Consider the following 19,898-nt stretch of genomic DNA (forward strand, 5'->3'; position numbering starts at 1 on the left):
AATTCCCCTTTGTGTCCCCGTACCTGTATATCTCGTCTTCTAACCATGACCAGTCGGTCAAAAGACAGGGGCGCTGGTTGGTGCAATCTTTCCCCCTTCAGTGCTAAGTAGCCAGTGAGGCAACTGAAAAAGGTGTGTTTGGCCTAAGCAGAAAGATTAACCTCTCCAGTGCTGAAACATTGTTTCCTGTCCAGGCCTGCACAACTCCAGTCCTCAAGGGCCACAAACAGGCCAGGTTTTCAGGATTTCCCTATTTCATCACGGCTGGTTCAATTAGTGGCTCAGTCATACTGAGCCACTAATTGAGCCAGCTGTGCTGAAGTAGGGATATCCTGAAAACCTGGCCTGTTTGCGGCTAGTGAGAGTAGTAATGTTTAGGACACATTTAGGGTGAGATCTTGTGGGATTTAACTAGTCAGCTATTGCAAATCCGACACTCTGAATTCTGATTCATTTCTTTTCTAATCCAGTGTGGACAAGATCGTACATTTAAAGTAAGACGAAAACTCTATGTTGAGGAATATAAACCCAAATCCAAGTCTCCTTTACCTGTGTGTTTGGGAGAGGCCACTGTCCCAGGCTGAGCTCAGACCCCAAAGCAGCAGGGGGCCCAGGTAGGCCCTCTTTATAATACCCTAAAGTAAGATTTGGGCGTAAAACAGGAGATATTAATCAGTCTCCTGGAATCTGGTGCACAAATAAAATAATGTCAATTTGAGAAACCTGGTGCTGTGTTTGTTATAGAAATGTCCCCAATGCTGGAAGACTTGTATGTTGTATGTTGTATGTTGTATGTTGTATGTTGTATGTTGTATGCTGTATGCTGTGATTTCAGGTCTGGGAGCAGGTAACGGGTTTGGGAGGAGCCACGGGTTATAAGACTATAAAACCAGAGCTCTCTAGTAAATTGGTATTTAACCCATAAATCTGAATTGTTTGGGGAGTTGGGAGAGCAGAATGTTAAATTCGACCTAACTCGCAGTAATGTTCACAGACAGCCGGAGTCTCGGGGTCATTGTGGACAGGTCCCCTGTGTATGAATGAATATACATATATACAGGTCCCCTGTGTACGAATGAATATACATATATACAGGTCCCCTGTGTACGAATGAATATACATATATACAGGTCCCCTGTGTACGAATGAATATACATATATACAGGTCCCCTGTGTACGAATGAATATACATATATATAGGTCCCCTGTATACGAATGAATATACATATATACAGGTCCCCTGTATACGAATGAATATACATATATACATTTATATAGGTCCCCTGATAACATGGTGGTCTAATTGTTCCCAGCACTGCAAAGGTTAATTCCCTGCTTAGTATGTTCTGATATAGTTGCACATCTCCGGCCAATCACTAGGTGATGTTGTTCCCTCCAGCACTTTAGGGGTTAATCTCCCCAGCCCAAATTAAAAAAAAAAAAAAATGTCTGTTTGAGGGATCTGAAGCCGGGGGATGATCTTGGGGGAAAGAAAGCATTTCACCAACCGCTCCCCTGCTGTCTTATCTGATTGGATCCCACAATATCAGATCTATTAACTCCTTCCGTGCCAGACTGGATCACAACGCATTGCAGTGTTTAGATTCCCCATGGCATGGAAGGAGTTAAAATGAATGTATAAACATTTGTTTCCAGGTCTCTTCTGAACATTAATGGGCTTTCCCTGTAATCCTATAAGAAGAACCACAATTGGAGGAGGCGCTCCCAGTAGCGAGGAGGCGCTCCCAGTAGCGAGGAGGCGCTCCCAGTAGCGAGTTGGGCGCTCCCAGTAAGGAGGCAGGCGCTCCCAGTAGCGAGGAGGCGCTCCCAGTAGCGAGTTGGGCGCTCCCAGTAGCGAGGAGGCGATCCCAGTAGCGAGTTGGGCGCTCCCAGTAGCGAGTTGGGCGCTCCCAGTAGCGAGTTGGGCGCTCCCAGTAGCGAGGAGGCGCTCCCAGCAGCTTGTTGGTGGTACTGCCAGGAGGGCTCTGCCATAACTGGAAGACTCGATGTGTGCAGCCGGACACAAGTGCCCGGGTCACTCTGGTTCAGGGGTCAAGCTGAAGCTTCTCAGAGATACGAGGAGACCCCCTGCCGAGAATAGCAGCCGGCGGACGCTCCCTTCACATGACGCTCTCGAAGATGATAACCCTCTGGTCGGACACAGGGGTCAGGCTGGTCAAGCTCTTGACATCCGGGTCAGAAGCCATGTACTCCAAGTGATGGGCGCCCCAGACTGGCTCGGTTAGATGCGTCCAGCGCTGTGGGTGGGATATCAGAGAAGAACATGAAACACTTCCTGCAGCGCAAACTGGGGGGGTTGTGTATCAAAGTGTTGTGACTGCAGAACCAGCGCCGGACACTGGAGCAGATTTATCCTGGCCTATGTGTCCCGTCTCTTTCATGGATCTGGTGCAGTATTTGTGCTGCAGGTTTCTTGCAGCTGGGAGACTTTGATACACAACACCTTCCGTGGGAGACACTGTGTGTCAGTGTGTTACCGCTCACAGAACACACACTATTTCTATTACAGGTTTAGGGAGACTACAAATGGACAAAGAGGCATTTTCTTGCAGGAAACTCACTTTTGCTTCGCCTGTTTCTATCTAATAAAATGATCTGTACACCGCCGCCGTGAGATGTGCGGTCCTGTGGAGTCGTGGCCGAAAAAGGCGATAGTTTATGGCACTGCGGGCCAGCGCCTCCATGTTAAAACGGAAGGGGGTAGGTCAGGGTACTTACTTGTCTGAGTGCCTCCATGTTAAAACGGAAGGGGGTACGTCAGGGTACTTACTTGTCTGAGTGTTCCTTTGGCACGTGTGATTTTATACAGGAAGGTAATAGGGACGCAGAGCATGGAGGACATCGCGAAGCACCAGCCAATGGCTTCTCCCCACCAGGGGTACGTGTAGCTGTTATTGTACGTCAGAGGCTTGTAGTTCACAAGGTGGAATATAAAAATGGCCTGGGAAGGAGAAAGAGGACAGCAGGGTGACTCCGGGACATGAGACTGAGGCCATTAGTGATAACTAACAGGAGTAAACATTGGCTACAGGAACAGCAATGAGCTAAACGTATATGTATCTGTACCCAAGGCCAGCAACTGCACGTATCTTACTTAATATCAGCGGCTCATAAATACAAACCGTTTGGTTGGTGCAAAACGTGAGAATGACGTCTGCTTGTTGACAAATACTTTTTACTTGAACAATTCATGAATTTCTTTAAAAAAAAATTGCCTGAACTTTCCCAAAAATGAGACACTAGTTTGGCACATCTCAGTGATTCGGGGGAATTGTCTCATTGACGCGGAGCTGACTCTTTATACAGTACTTAGATTGTAAGCTCTTGGGGGCAGGGGTTTCCTCTCCTATTGCCTGATTTATTTTGCTGCACTTCCTGTATTGTCTGTTTTGTAAAGGGCTGAGTACACCGTGGGCGCTATGCTAAAGATATACATTCAGAAGCCCACAGATAGTAAGGTGGGGGGGAGGAGGATAAAAGTGTGGGGGGGGGGGGAGGAGGATAAAAGTGTGGGGGGGGGGAGGATATAAGTGGGGGGGAGGAGGATATAAGTGGGGGGAGGAGGATATAAGTGGCCTGGTTCCCGGGTATGGTTCAGGAGAGATTGGCAATGGCTTCTATCACTAAAAAGCCAGATATAGCTCGCAGAGTGAGAAGTCAAAGACTGAGCCACCTGTGCTGAAGCAGGGATATCCATAAAACCTGGCCTGTTGGTGGCCCTTGAGGACTGAGTTTAAGACCCCTGATTGAAAGGGACAGACATGGTGAGCTGAACACTAGTTATCTGTAGTTATTTTCTACAACTAAACAAAGTACATCTCTAATCACAATGCTGCCGGATTGTGTCAGATAACAGTTCCCCAAGAAGACCGGGAGGGGGTGACGCCGTGTCCCAGAGACCGGGAGGGGGTGACGCCGTGTCCCAGAGACCGGGAGGGGGTGACGCCGTGTCCCAGAGACCGGGAGGGGGTGACGCCGTGTCCCAGAGACCGGGAGGGGGTGATGCCGTGTCCCAGAGGCCGGGAGGGGGTGACGCCGTGTCCCAGAGACCGGGAGGGGGTGACGCCGTGTCCCAGAGACCGGGAGGGGGTGACGCCGTGTCCCAGAGACCGGGAGGGGGTGACGCCGTGTCTCAGAGGAGGAAGACTCACCATGCAGACAAGGGGCGTGATCACAGACCAGCACCACTTTATCCAGGGGAAGGGACGGTATCCAATCATAACAGCAATGTCATCCATGAATCTATCCGCACCTGCAGAGACACAAGCACACCGGTGGCATGGAATTCCCACTTACAGTGGCACACAATCCATGCAGCCTCCTCTGGGGTGGAACCCTGGCAAAGTGCAGCCGTGATTATTATCATTAGCCATGTAATCAGGTGGCTAATGGAGTCTCAATGATTTGCCCAAAACGCACAGTGATAGTGAACAAGCTGGGAATAACCTGATGTGCGCACACAGCCTCGGACTCCCCAGCACGTTGTCCTGGGCTCACACAAACAAGCTCGCTTCTCCACTTTGTGTCGCTGGTTATCCCGGGTTACTTTGTGTCGCTGGTTATCCCGGGTTACTTTGTGCTGCTTTGTGTCGCTGGTTATCCCTGGGTTACCAATAAGTATTTGGGGAACTGAGGGGTTCCCAGAGCTAAACAAATAGTTGTATATAGCTAGCTCTAGGGCAGGGGTGCGCTACTAATTTTTTTGGGGGGAGCGCGGTGCTTACAGAGGCCCCGCGCTCTTCCCCGCAACATTTAAATAAAACCCGGGGATAACCAGCGAGACAAAGCAGCACAAAGTAACCCGGTATAACCAGCGACACAAAGCAGCAGCTCCTCCTACTGAGGTTCATTTTATTTTTTAGTGCCCATTTTTTATAGGGTGGGAATGTGGGGTCCCCTAAAGCAGGGGTCCGCAAACTTTTTTCTTTGCGCCCCCTGCCTTCTCTCCCCCCCTGCTCGCGTCCCCGTCCCCCCTTATACCTTTTCTCCGGCATCGGCAGTGTCATTTGACGTTAAGACATCATGTGACGTTGCTTTGCCATGGCAACGCGTCGCCATTTGTCCCTGTGACGTAATTTGACTCTGCGTTGTCATGGCGATGCATCACCAGAGGCCGCCGGAAGAAAGGCAAGCGACATACAGAGGCCTCGTGTGCTCCCCCGGCATGTTATTTAAATGTTGCGGGGAAGAGCGCGGGGCCTCTGTAAGCACCGCGCTCCCCGCCAAAAAATTAGTAGCGCCCCCGTTTGTGCACCCCTGCCCTAGAGCTATAAACAACTATTTGTTTAGCTCTGGGAATCCCTCAGTTCCCCAAATACTTATTGGTGAAGTTACCAGGTTGAAATCTCCCTCAGGGGAAACAAAATGGCTGCCAAATCTCAGGCCAATAGTTCGCTGCAACACATCAGTTGTAGCTTCCCATTGGACAGCCATTTAAATCCCCTTTAAAAATCCGGCTGTAATCCCGGTAACATCACCAGTGCGTATCTCAGGAACTGGGGGTCCACGGAGCTGATAATAGTGCGGCTCAGTTCCGGGGGATCCCCTGGTTCTAATACGGTGAAAAATAAAATGGGGGTTCGTTTGGGTGGGTTGCGATGCTTTATGACCTCTGGTACACAGGATACACCGTGAAGACTCGCGCAGAGCGAGATCAACTGATGTGTCAAAGGGATAAAGGGAAGGAGCAACGCCAAGGTGCAGGTGTAGCCCTGACTATTCACTAATGTTTTAACCCATCACTGGCACAAGTGCCGGCAACGGACTGAAAGCAACACGCTGCAGCGCGGGGACTGAAATATGGAAGCTGAAAATGTCCGGACACTGAATGGATCAGCGTCCCCCTCACTGTGGATCTGAGTGACCAGTGAGGTACCGTGGGGCTCGGCCCAGGAGATGCACTGCAGTATGTGAGAAGCTCAGCGGTTCCCAAGGACAGGGCTATATTAAGACCGGGCTTGGGTTTGGGAGTGAGCGCATGCTCTGGGCGGCTGCCAGCGGCCTCGCACGCTCCAGCTCTCTCGTCTGCCTCTGCAGCATTTTGGGAGGTCCCACAGCCACACTTTGCTGCTGTGATGTGCTGTCCTTATTGTGCGCAGTAACGAACGCTTCACACGCCCACATCGGAGAGTCTTTCTCTGATGGGATCTCAGGGGGTGAGTTGGTGGGAGACAGGGATAAACACCATCACACTGGCAATCCCAAAAACATCCTTAAATAACATCAGGGACATCGTCACCGTGTCCCGTGTCAGGGGTCAGCAAAGCATGAAGGGCTCCATCATCGAAAAGGGTAACTACACCCCAATCATTGCAGCAATACATGCCTTCTCCAGCTCTGCCCCCTAGTCCGTACCTACTCTCATGTGCAATGTACGCCTCGCAGGGGTTCCTGTTTAACATACTGCATGGAAGATATATTCTGGGGTGACATGCCCCCGACATTGTATGTAACCCTCCCTGCTGCTAGGGAGATTACATTGGTGCGTTATGTGTGGCGTCTCCGCGCGAGGTACCGTGACTCGGGGGGCGGGATTCAGGCGCCTGGGCGATGAGGTAGCAAGATGGTAGAATAATGGGCGCCAGGAACTTTTATAGTACAACTGTCATTTATTCGTGTCCCCGAGCGCAGGGACCGCTCATACACGTGACAATGTTGCACTGTATTTTGTATCACACAGACATAAATATGATCCCTCCATTAGTGCCCGCTCTTAACACCTGAAAGGAGGAACATTTACTTAGATGTGGGAACCGGTCCCCCTTCTCTTTGGTTTGGGACATCGCTCCTCATTATCTCGGTAATACTAGGCCCATTTGGGGATCCTAGCGGGTCCTGTATGCGTAACCCAATAGCTTTGGCCTTTATGGTAACTGCCATTTCAGCCTGAGAGGAATGTCCATGCAGTTGTGCCGGCATCCGGGAACCCCCGTTACTGAGGCCCCCTGCCGTGTGCCATTTCATACTTAGCAACTTATATTGGACTCCCTCCGTCTTCTCTAGGGATCCTAACTAACAAAGTTGACTTATCCCTGGTTAAATAAGGCTGCAAGATAAGCCTCTACTGGTGTGAGGAATCCAGCAGGGAACTGGTTAATTGCAGCTGGATAATTAACCAGCTCCCTCTGGTTGATCAGACGAGGGTAAAAACCTCCTGCTGGAAACAAACCCGGAGATTCTCGAGCACACAAGCATGACTGTGTCCTGATATCAGGATACCAGGGTACCAGGCCTCTCTTCCGGGGTGCAGCAAACGCACACCAGGGTACCAGGCCTCTCTTCCGGGGTGCAGCAAACGCAGGAACCTGCCAGAGGCTGGCCCCTCAACGGACATCAATCCAGACCGAGACCCAGAGACTGACCTGAAGGGCCACCTGCTTCGAGGTTCCTCTTTAGACTTTGGGGGGGATAGACTGGTAAGGGGCTTTTCCTCCCGGCCTTGCAGATAGGGACTGGGGAAGTGAGTGAGCCCTTACACAGGGATAGCTGTTTGTTTCTTTGTATATATATGTATATTGCCTTAAACTGCTGTTTAAAGTGACCGGCTGAATAAAGCCATGGTTTCACTTACCCCAAACCGGTCTCCCTGAGTGCACCTCTGCACATGTCCCTTAAAGAGCAGATCAGGGTGGGGGCTGGCACACACTCACCATGCTAGTAACCCTTTAGGAGGGGTTACATGTAGTAAGATGCTTTGGGTTGTACTTTCCCCACCTCTCACTGTCTCTAACCTCTTATTCTGCATCTAAATAAAATACCCCAAAGTGCCACACACACACACACACACACACACACACACACACAGTATTTACCGTATTTAGTATTTTCAAAGAAAAAAGGGGAAATACTAGTGTGATAAATTCCAGCGTGATAGAGTGTGATATAGTATTGTGATATAGTATTGTGATATAGTATTGTGTGCTGGCACTGTCCTCTGCAGGGGACACAAGGCTGGTTTTGTAATCCTAACACTTGTCTGTAGAGGGCTCTTCTCAACCAGTTTTAGGGCTGAGACAGAATGAAATAAAAATGAGGAAACCAAACGAAGCCCACGAATGACTCAGAAATAAAGGGATGGGAGATGGAAAGAGGAAAAACCCCAAGTCAGCCCAACGTGTGAGATGTCACAGTCTTTGGATAAGAGACGGCAGCGTTTCCCCCCCTCCCCCCGTGGAGCCCAAGCACTTACCATACACCCAAGCAATGACCACACACTGCCAGAACGCCTGCCACAGGAGGGTCATCCCGCTGGCAGAGTAATAGTCAAACAGCTGGAAGACGTACATCCCACCCTGGGGACGAGAACACAACAGATGCAGCGTCATGAGGTCATCTGCGACAAGGTTCCCTCCCACTTAGTGTCCTTAATGAATTCCAAGCGGCCAGCGCACTATCGTTCTTTCTTCAGATATTTTACCAAGAACGTTACATTGTGAGATCCAACCCCCGATATTTTGGGAAGACACAGGGAGGGAAGGTCCCTACTCAATATGGTGAGTAGTGGGTTAGCAATGCACAGACTTACATTCAACTGAATTAAGGTTGCTACTCCACTTCTCAATACAGTGAATAGAAGAGGACAAGGGGATTTAGTGAAGATCAGGTGTGTGTATCATTTCCATTAGATGCGGATATGGATAGGGTTTCTCTGGGAGGGTTAGGGCTGCGGGGTTTGTATCATTTCCATTAGATGCGGATATGGATAGGGTTTCTATGGGAGGGTTAGGGCTGAAGGGGTTTGTATCATTTCCATTAGATGCGGATATGGATAGGGTTTCTATGGGAGGGTTAGGGCTGAAGGGGTTTGTATCATTTCTATTAGATGCGGATATGGATAGAGTTTCTATGGGAGGGTTAGGGCTGAAGGGGTTTGTATCATTTCTATTAGATGCGGATATGGATAGGGTTTCTATGGGAGGGTTAGGGCTGAAGGGGTTTGTATCATTTCCATTAGATGCGGATATGGATAGGGTTTCTATGGGAGGGTTAGGGCTGAAGGGGTTTGTATCATTTCTATTAGATGTGGATATGGATAGAGTTTCTATGGGAGGGTTAGGGCTGAAGGGGTTTGTATCATTTCTATTAGATGCGGATATGGATAGGGTTTCTATGGGAGGGTTAGGGCTGGGGGGTTTGTATCACTTCCATTAGATGCAGATATGGATAGGGTTTCTATGGGAGGGTTAGGGCTGAAGGGGTTTGTATCATTTCCATTAGATGCGGATATGGATAGGGTTTCTCTGGGAGGGTTAGGGCTGAAGGGGTTTGTATCATTTCCATTAGATGCGGATATGGATAGGGTTTCTATGGGAGGGTTAGGGCTGAAGGGGTTTGTATCATTTCTATTAGATGCGGATATGGATAGGGTTTCTCTGGGAGGGTTAGGGCTGAACGGGTTTGTATCATTTCTATTAGATGCGGATATGGATAGGGTTTCTATGGGAGGGTTAGGGCTGAAGGGGTTTGTATCATTTCCATTAGATGCGGATATGGATAGGGTTTCTCTGGGAGGGTTAGGGCTGAAGGGGTTTGTATCATTTCTATTAGATGCGGATATGGATCGGGTTTCTATGGAGGGTTAGGGCTGAAGGGGTTTGCATCATTTCCATTAGATGCGGATATGGATAGGGTTTCTATGGGAGGGTTAGGGCTGAAGGGGTGTGTATCATTTCCATTAGATGCGGATATGGATAGGGTTTCTCTGGGAGGGTTAGGGCTGGGGGGGGGGGGTTGTATCATTTCCATTAGATGCGGATATGGATAGGGTTTCTATGGGAGGGTTAGGGCTGAAGGGGTGTGTATCATTTCCATTAGATGCGGATATGGATAGGGTTTCTATGGGAGGGTTAGGGCTGAACGGGTTTGTATCATTTCCATTAGATTTGGATATGGATAGGGTTTCTATGGGAGGGTTAGGGCTGAAGGGGTTTGTATCATTTCCATTAGATGTGGATATGGATAGGGTTTCTATGGGAGGGTTAGGGCTGAACGGGTTTGTATCATTTCTATTAGATGTGGATATGGATAGGGTTTCTATGGGAGGGTTAGGGCTGAAGGGGTTTGTATCATTTCCATTAGATGTGGATATGGATAGGGTTTCTATGGGAGGGTTAGGGCTGAACGGGTTTGTATCATTTCCATTAGATGTGGATATGGATAGGGTTTCTATGGGAGGGTTAGGGCTGAAGGGGTTTGTATCATTTCTATTAGATGCGGATATGGATAGGGTTTCTCTGGGAGGGTTAGGGCTGAACGGGTTTGTATCATTTCCATTAGATGCGGATATGGATAGGGTTTCTATGGGAGGGTTAGGGCTGAAGGGGTTTGTATCATTTCTATTAGATGCAGTATTTGGATAGGGTTTCTATGGGAGGGTTAGGGCTGAAGGGGTTTGTATCATTTCCATTAGATGCGGATATGGATAGAGTTTCTATGGGAGGGTTAGGGCTGAAGGGGTTTGTATCACTTCCATTAGATGCGGATATGGATAGGGTTTCTATGGGAGGGTTAGGGCTGAAAGGGTGTGTATCATTTCCATTAGATGCGGATATGGATAGGGTTTCTATGGGAGGGTTAGGGCTGAAGGGGTTTGTATCATTTCCATTAGATGTGGATATGGATAGGGTTTCTATGGGAGGGTTAGGGCTGAAGGGGTTTGTATCATTTCCATTAGATGTGGATATGGATAGGGTTTCTATGGGAGGGTTAGGGCTGAAGGGGTTTGTATCATTTCCATTAGATGCGGATATGGATAGGGTTTCTATGGGAGGGTTAGGGCTGAAGGGGTTTGTATCATTTCCATTAGATGCGGATATGGATAGGGTTTCTATGGGAGGGTTAGGGCTGAAGGGGTTTGTATCATTTCTATTAGATGCGGATATGGATAGGGTTTCTCTGGGAGGGTTAGGGCTGAACGGGTTTGTATCATTTCCATTAGATGTGGATATGGATAGGGTTTCTATGGGAGGGTTAGGGCTGAAGGGGTTTGTATCATTTCTATTAGATGCGGATATGGATAGGGTTTCTATGGGAGGGTTAGGGCTGGGGGGGTTTGTATCATTTCCATTAGATGCGGATATGGATAGGGTTTCTCTGGGAGGGTTAGGGCTGAACGGGTTTGTATCATTTCCATTAGATGTGGATATGGATAGGGTTTCTATGGGAGGGTTAGGGCTGAAGGGGTTTTTATCATTTCCATTAGATGCGGATATGGATAGGGTTTCTATGGGAGGGTTAGGGCTGAAGGGGTTTGTATCATTTCCATTAGATGCGGATATGGATAGGGTTTCTATGGGAGGGTTAGGGCTGAAGGGGTTTGTATCATTTCCATTAGATGCGGATATGGATAGGGTTTCTATGGGAGGGTTAGGGCTGAAGGGGTTTGTATCATTTCCATTAGATGCGGATATGGATAGGGTTTCTATGGGAGGGTTAGGGCTGAAGGGGTTTGTATCATTTCTATTAGATGCGGATATGGATAGGGTTTCTCTGGGAGGGTTAGGGCTGGGGGGTTTGTATCATTTCTATTAGATGCGGATATGGATAGGGTTTCTATGGGAGGGTTAGGGCTGAAGGGGTTTGTATCATTTCTATTAGATGCGGATATGGATAGGGTTTCTATGGGAGGGTTAGGGCTGAAGGGGTTTGTATCATTTCTATTAGATGCGGATATGGATAGGGTTTCTATGGGAGGGTTAGGGCTCAAGGGGTTTGTATCATTTCTATTAGATGCGGATATGGATAGGGTTTCTCTGGGAGGGTTAGGGCTGAAGGGGTTTGTATCATTTCCATTAGATGCGGATATGGATAGGGTTTCTATGGGAGGGTTAGGGCTGAAGGGGTTTGTATCATTTCTATTAGATGCGGATATGGATAGGGTTTCTCTGGGAGGGTTAGGGCTGAAGGGGTTTGTATCATTTCCATTAGATGCGGATATGGATAGGGTTTCTATGGGAGGGTTAGGGCTGAAGGGGTTTGTATCATTTCCATTAGATGCGGATATGGATAGGGTTTCTCTGGGAGGGTTAGGGCTGAAGGGGTTTGTATCATTTCCATTAGATGCGGATATGGATAGGGTTTCTCTGGGAGGGTTAGGGCTGAAGGGGTTTGTATCATTTCCATTAGATGCGGATATGGATAGGGTTTCTATGGGAGGGTTAGGGCTGAAGGGGTTTGTATCATTTCCATTAGATGCGGATATGGATAGGGTTTCTATGGGAGGGTTAGGGCTGAAGGGGTTTGTATCATTTCCATTAGATGCGGATATGGATAGGGTTTCTCTGGGAGGGTTAGGGCTGGGGGGGTTTGTATCATTTCCATTAGATGCGGATATGGATAGGGTTTCTCTGGGAGGGTTAGGGCTGGGGGGGTTTGCTGACTGTAACTCAGCTTGATTTGCCTCCCATGCATCAGCCATGAAAACCCCTTTATGGGACATGACTGCGGGGGAATGATGGTGGGATACATTGTGTCACCTCGCCGTACTCACCTCGGTCAGCATAGAGAGGTCGATGAGGAACATAACCGCGCAGCAGATGGCCACAGCAACCTCACGCTGGAAGCGGAAATAATACCTGACTGGCATCAGGTCCAGGATGGCGGTAATTAATCCCTCCACTCCCACAAACTGTAATCAGAGACAGGGAGAGCATTCCTCAGTGCTGCACTAGTGGTGATACGTCCCCTGTGCTCATCCTCAGCTGATAACATTCTCCAGACACATCAGCCACAGTTCAGGTAAAGACTTTGCCCTTTGGGTAACGTTACCCCAGGGCAATAAACATCCAGTAAGGACATCTTGCTGGGCTCATAAAATGTAAATATACCCTTTGCTAAAGATGGAAGTGTCTCCGACTGGAAGGATGAGAAAGAAGGGTTCGGGGAATTGGTAAGTGAAGTTCTCTAGTGGAAGAGGTGAGCATGCCAATGTGTAAGGGGGGGGGGAGTATTCACTTTAACACATTCAGTGCTGAAAGATGTGGGATTCTGGGAGGCCCTAGATGGGGCAAAGGCTTTACAAGAGCTGAGCTGCAGCTCATGGAGCCAGTGTACACCCAGCCACGCACGGTTTGCACTACCCCCTGCTCCTGTATGCTGAGAACGTGCACGGTTTGCACTACCCCCTGCTCCTGTATGCTGAGAACGTGCACGGTTTGCACTACCCCCTGCTCCTGTATGCTGAGAACGTGCACGGTTTGCACCACAACCTGCTCCTGTATGCTGAGAACGTGCGGGGTTTGCACCACAACCTGCTCCTGTATGCTGAGAACGTGCGGGGTTTGCACTACCCCCTGCTCCTGTATGTTGAGAACGTGCGCGGTTTGCACTACCCCCTGCTCCTGTATGCTGATAACGTGCGCGGTTTGCACCACAACCTGCTCCTGTATGCTGAGAACGTGCGCGGTTTGCACTACCCCCTGCTCCTGTATGTTGAGAACGTGCGCGGTTTGCACTACCCCCTGCTCCTGTATGCTGAGAACGTGCGCGGTTTGCACTACCCCCTGCTCCTGTATGCTGAGAACGTGCACGGTTTCCAGTCTGATTACGCCCATTTCTTTACCCCCCAAAGCTGAGACTCTCTGCAAGTTTACCTGGCTGTCCAAACCCAGGAGAAGCAGCATGAAGAAGAATAGAGCAGACCAGAGTGGCGCCACCGGCATCAAACTCACTGCCCTCGGGTACGCAATGAAAGCCAGGCCCGGCCCTACAGGAAGAATACAACGGTCAGTGCGTCCAAAGGCTGGCGCCATATTTACTAAGCAGTCTTCTGCCATAAGACTTCTGGCGCTGGTAGACGCCTTACAGCCAAATCAAACCAATGGTGGCACGGTGTCTTCTAGCACCAGCAAGTGTAGTACGGTGGAAGGAAGACTTCCTAGTACATATGGGCATGGATCCGATGCTCTGGTAAAGAAGCTGGCTAGAGTTTGCTTCGTGGTATTGCCATAGTATCAGTCTGGGCGGATACTCTGCTGACCCCCATGCAGCTGCCTACCTGATTCAGCCACCTTGGAAATGTGCACCCCCTGCTCGTTTGCCATGAAGCCGAGGATGGAGAAAACCACAAATCCGGCAAAGAAACTGGTTCCACTGTTAATCAGTGCGAGGAGGAAGGCGTCCCTGGGGATGGAGAGAGAGGCCAGCTCAGGGCTTGCATATCAGCCACTTCCACGCAGCTTCACACACACGTTAGGGTGGGCACCCGGAGAGAGAGGCCAGCTCAGGGCTTGCATATCAGCCACTTCCACGCAGCTTCACACACACGTTAGGGTGGGCACCCGGAGAGAGAGGCCAGCTCAGGGCTTGCATATTAGCCACTTCCACGCAGCTTCACACACACGTTAGGGTGGGCACCCGGAGAGAGAGGCCAGCTCAGGGCTTGCATATCAGCCACTTCCACGCAGCTTCACACACACGTTAGGGTGGGCACCCGGAAAGCTTTGCTTTGCATCTTATAAATGTGTCCATTTTGCAATGCTTGCAAGTCCCATCGCGGCAAAGAGGTTGGCCAATCAGAATGCTCCATTCAGCAAAGCTCTGGCTCCTTAAATAAAAGGGCAGGGCTTTCTGCCATGGGTCACTGTGATTGGCAGAGGCGGTTGTCATGGACACTATGAATCTCTCATTGTTAACCTGTTATCGTCTGTTGTCACTAGAACTTTCAGATGTAAAGAATTCTGACTGGCGCAGACTGTAGCCATGGATACATTGAGTCGCCGATCGATCCGTTCTCCTGTGATCGATCAGCGAAGATTCGGCTCAGGGGTTCACTAAATGGCTGTCAGTGCAGCAGAAGAGGACCGAAGATCATGTGACCAGGCAGTCACTAGATACAATTGGTGCACTGCTAGAGGGAGGGCAGGGCTCAAAAAGGGGTGTGCCAGAGCCTGTTTCAGAAGAGAAAGGGGATGTGACTTTGTAAATGGTTGCTATAGAAACAAAAACGTTTGTTACATTATAAATACATTAAAAATGTAATTCAGAGGGGTTTTTTTTTTTTAAGGCTACAAGTATTTTCTCATTAAAAAAACCAGGATATAGCTTGGTGTGCAGCTTTAATACATGGAAGAGGGATCTCCGGCTTGTGATTGGGATCTGTTATTGGGCCAAGGACCATGCACGGGAAAAGGGAGTTAAGAGTCACAGAGGAGCCATGCTTGCCTTGCATGGACACAGCGCTTGAGCCTATGAGTGTGGACAGAACATGATACTCTGGGTTACACACAACAGCTGAGGTGTCATGGATCCCGGGCTCAGCAGTCTCTGCTTACAGCAGCTGTCCCCGAGTGACCATAAATCTATGTGTTACAGAGTCTCCTGTTCCATACACTGTCACAGTGCAGTGACGGGCACGGCTTTCTGGTCAAGCCTCATACCCCCAGAAATAACGTGTTTACAAGAAATAAAACAGAAATGTCCCCGTTACTTCTACGGGAGGAAAAGTGGCGAAAACCTTACAACTTTACATGCAGATTTTTACAGCACAAAAGGAAAGGCGAGAATCACTACAAACAGCATGAAAAGTGTGTTTTACTGCCACGTAAACACAAATCTGTATTTTAAATATAAGTGGGACCGTCTCTAATAAATGTAGAGAGTACCTCTCTTCTGCACCACATTGTCAAAGGGAATTCGGCTATAAATGGGACACACAGTCCTCGTCTGGATGTGTTCCTGGGCCGACGTCGTCCTCACACAGGAACGGGTGTTTATCCCAAGCACTTTTTATTTGGCAGGAGTGCGAATAAACACAATTTGTCCCAGCGATTCTATGTATTCTTTCATGCCCTGATCTGAAAAAGCACTGTATGTACAGGACAGGCCCACCAGCCACACAGCCAGTGATAAATACTATCTATATGTATGTATTTAACAGTGATAAACACATTCCTCCCAAATATCAAACAACACGGCACCTTAGGGATACATCCCTTTGGTATTGGGTCATTCTGCGAGGCGCGCGGTCCCTTTTATGCAATATATTAGAAAAGCTGCTTTTAACCTTTCCCTGGCAAAGCCTGCTTGTGCTCCCGCGCCATCCAAGGGTTGGATAAGGAGCAACTAAAGCCCCATTAACCTTATGGCTGCCGGAGGGTCCAGCGTAACATCGGAGAGCATGCGCTAGACCTCTTACTTGTAGCAGTCATTGTTGAAGCGGTTATAGCTGCCCAGGGCAGTCAGAGCGCCCAGTCCGATGGCATAAGAGAAGAAGATTTGGGTGCCAGCATCTATCCAAACCTAGTGAGAGAAGGGGAGGCTGAGATCACCCAGGGTACAGGCAGCAGGACCTTCCCATTACAAGCATGGAGACCATGCCAGAGGCACACAAACCCACCTGTCATTTATTTATCCTAACCTGCTGTCTCTGTCTCTGGCTGGGCCTTGTTCTTTTAAAGGGGCAATCCCTCCTAGGACCAAAGTGAACACATTCCGGTGACATGTTTAAGGGGTCTCACCTGGGTAATTAAAACACTTTTTACCCAAACATGACGCCTACAATATAAGTATGATGCTTAATGAATTTATTAAGTGAGACTTGGGCGGCGTTTGATCTCCTCTGGCTGCTCCGTTTTGTGTGATGTCACTGCGTGATGTCACTGCGTGATCAGCCAGCGCTCGTACAGCCAGAGTCCCCACCTGCCCACCTCCCCTTACCTTTATTGGTTCTCTGATAAGGACAGGGGGGTGTGGGGAGGGGGGTGGGGGTGTGGGGAGGGGGGTGGGGTGGGGAGGGGGGTGGGGTGGGGAAAGAAAACATTTGATTGGCAAACATTTCCCCATTCAGGGGCCCCTGAGGAATTCAACTGGCAATGGGGGGATTGCAATTTTAAATAATGGGGTGAAAAAAATGGCCTCCAGCATCATTCTGGCCAAGGTGCTAATCATTAATGGCCATTCTCACGTTTGTTATAATGAAATGAATGATGTGCTCACCAGTGTGCTCCAATTAGATAATCATTTATGATTGGCTCAATAAAGGCTCAATATAGCATTTCAGTGACATCATCCATTAAAGACTGGCTCCCCAGTGCAATCCCATCACACCATCGTTAATGATTGGTTCACTGGTAAAGAAGGTGTATGGGCCATTTTGTTTGACCCAAGGGGAGCAAAAAATGATCTCCAGAACCATCATCAAAATACGTAATAAAAAGACAATCGGTGTTGAACGCACCCCTACAGCTACGCGCATGGAAATAACAGGGGCGGGATCTTACCTGGGCATTCCCAAGCTTGGACCAGTCAGGTTTCAGGTAGTACATTATACCATCATGAGCTCCTGGCAACATGGCACCCCGAACAAGAAGAATGAGCAGGACCACGTAAGGGAACGTGGCGGTGAAGTAAACGATCTGGAACAAAGACCGGTCCTGTTAGTGGTCGGGGAGGTTCCAGCCCTGCCAGGTAATTGGATGCTGAATGAATATTATAAGGTGAGGGAAATGTTCCTGCCGTTACGGAGCGCGTAATGGGACTGCGCAGATATGAAAGCACTTAGCCATGTAAAACCTTGTCTGCCGTTGGAACGTTTGCTAAGGAAGAATATGTTCAAAAGCATTGCTCGTTCTCTGTAAGAACCCGCGCTCTCTGTTAGAACCTGCTCTCTCTGTAAGAACCCGCGCTCTCTGTTAGAACCCGCTCTCTCTGTAAGAACCCGCGCTCTCTGTAAGAACCTGCTCGTTCTCTATAAGAACCCGCGCTCTCTGTAAGAACCCGCTCGTTCTCTGTAAGAACCCGCGCTCTCTGTAAGAACCTGCTCTCTCTGTAAGAACCTGCTCTCTCTGTAAGAACCCGCGCTCTCTGTAAGAACCCGCTCTCTCTGTAAGAACCCGCTCTCTCTGTAAGAACCCGCTCTCTCTGTAAGAACCCGCTCTCTCTGTAAGAACCTGCTCTCTCTGTAAGAACCTGCTCGTTCTCTGTAAGAACCCGCGCTCTCTGTAAGAACCTGCTCTCTCTGTAAGAACCTGCTCTCTCTGTAAGAACCTGCTCTCTCTGTAAGAACCCGCGCTCTCTGTAAGAACCCGCTCTCTCTGTAAGAACCCGCTCTCTCTGTAAGAACCCGCTCTCTCTGTAAGAACCTGCTCTCTCTGTAAGAACCCGCTCTCTCTGTAAGAACCCGCGCTCTCTGTAAGAACCTGCTCGTTCTCTGTAAGAACCCGCACTCTCTGTTAGAACCTGCGCTCTCTGTAAGAACCTGCTCTCTGTAAGAACCTGCTCTCTCTGTAAGAACCTGCTCTCTCTGTAAGAACCTGCTCGTTCTCTGTAAGAACCCACTCTCTCTGTAAGAACCTGCTCTCTCTGTAAGAACCCACTCTCTCTGTAAGAACCTGCTCGTTCTCTGTAAGAACCTGCTCTCTCTGTAAGAACCTGCTCTCTCTGTAAGAACCTGCTCTCTCTGTAAGAACCTGCTCTCTCTGTAAGAACCTGCTCTCTCTGTAAGAACCTGCTCGTTCTCTGTAAGAACCTGATCTCTGTAAGAACCTGCTCTCTCTGTAAGAACCCGCTCTCTCTGTAAGAACCCGCTCTCTCTGTAAGAACCCGCTCTCTCTGTAAGAACCCGCGCTCTCTGTAAGAACCCGCTCTCTCTGTAAGAACCCGCTCTCTCTGTAAGAACCCGCGCTCTCTGTAAGAACCCGCGCTCTCTGTAAGAACCCGCGCTCTCTGTAAGAACCCGCTCTCTCTGTAAGAACCCGCTCTCTCTGTAAGAACCCGCTCTCTCTGTAAGAACCCGCTCTCTCTGTAAGAACCCGCTCTCTCTGTAAGAACCCGCTCTCTCTGTAAGAACCCGCTCTCTCTGTAAGAACCCGCTCTCTCTGTAAGAACCCGCTCTCTCTGTAAGAACCCGCTCTCTCTGTAAGAACCCGCTCTCTCTGTAAGAACCTGCTCGTTCTCTGTAAGAACCTGATCGTTCTCTGTAAGAACCTGCTCTCTCTGTAAGAACATGCTCGTTCTCTGTAAGAACCTGCTCGTTCTCTGTAAGAACCTGCTCTCTCTGTAAGAACCTGCTCTCTCTGTTAGAACCTGCTCTCTCTGTTAGAACCTGCTCTCTCTGTAAGAACCTGCTCGTTCTCTGTAAGAACCTGCTCGTTCTCTGTAAGAACCTGCTCGTTGTAAGAACCCGCGCTCTCTGTAAGAACCCGCGCTCTCTGTAAGAACCTGCGCTCTCTGTAAGAACCCGCTCTCTCTGTAAGAACCCGCTCTCTCTGTAAGAACCTGCTCTCTCTGTAAGAACCCGCTCTCTCTGTAAGAACCCGCTCTCTCTGTAAGAACCCGCGCTCTCTGAAAGAACCCGCTCTCCCTGTAAGAACCCGCTCTCTCTGTAAGAACCTGCTCTCTCTGTAAGAACCCGCTCTCTCTGTAAGAACCCGCTCTCTCTGTAAGAACCCGCGCTCTCTGTAAGAACCTCCTCTCTGTAAGTCCTCCCTGCCGACCACTTCGGGGCTAATTCTGCATTGTCTGAAGCAGCCGGTTGAGTTCTTTTTGACTGAAAATCCTCATTAAAGTCAATGGGGATTATCGTCCGGAAACAGCCCAAATAGCCACTTTGGACTCCTTAGAATTACCCTCTTAGATTGTAAGCTCTTCGGGGCAGGGACTCCTCTTTCTAACGTTACTTTCCAGTCTGTAGCCCTTATTCCCGTTATGTGTTATAATGTGTACATGCGTAAAGTCCAGGACGGATCCGAGCCACCGACGCCGGCGCGGGTTACACAACACTTCTTGGAAATATGCCGTGAGTTTATTTTTCCAGTTCCCATAAAATAAAAAAAAATGTAAAAATCAACATTTCTACAAAACGGTGGGAACTGCTTGAAGACGTCAGCAATCCGGGCAGTTCTGAGAAAAGGGAAATGCGAATAACTGCGCGTTGAGCATTG

The 19,898-nt window shown here is 49.1% G+C and overlaps 1 protein-coding gene across 1 annotated transcript in view; it reads right to left on the reverse strand.

The window, feature by feature from the left end:
• Positions 1-295: 295 nt before the first annotated feature.
• SLC6A8 (solute carrier family 6 member 8) overlaps positions 296-19,898 on the reverse strand; it is a 43,854-nt gene continuing 24,251 nt past the window's right edge. The window contains exons 5-13 of the mRNA XM_075578378.1: positions 17,238-17,372; positions 16,154-16,257; positions 14,015-14,139; positions 13,611-13,723; positions 12,509-12,646; positions 8,210-8,312; positions 4,173-4,273; positions 2,792-2,962; positions 296-2,258 (exon numbers count right to left, since the gene is read on the reverse strand). Coding sequence (XP_075434493.1) covers positions 2,121-2,258; positions 2,792-2,962; positions 4,173-4,273; positions 8,210-8,312; positions 12,509-12,646; positions 13,611-13,723; positions 14,015-14,139; positions 16,154-16,257; positions 17,238-17,372 — 1,128 coding nt within the window. The 3' untranslated portion in view covers positions 296-2,120. The remainder of the gene's footprint in view (positions 2,259-2,791; positions 2,963-4,172; positions 4,274-8,209; positions 8,313-12,508; positions 12,647-13,610; positions 13,724-14,014; positions 14,140-16,153; positions 16,258-17,237; positions 17,373-19,898) is intronic.

This window comes from Ascaphus truei, chromosome 21, assembly GCF_040206685.1.
Source record: "Ascaphus truei isolate aAscTru1 chromosome 21, aAscTru1.hap1, whole genome shotgun sequence".
Lineage (NCBI taxonomy): Eukaryota > Metazoa > Chordata > Amphibia > Anura > Ascaphidae > Ascaphus > Ascaphus truei.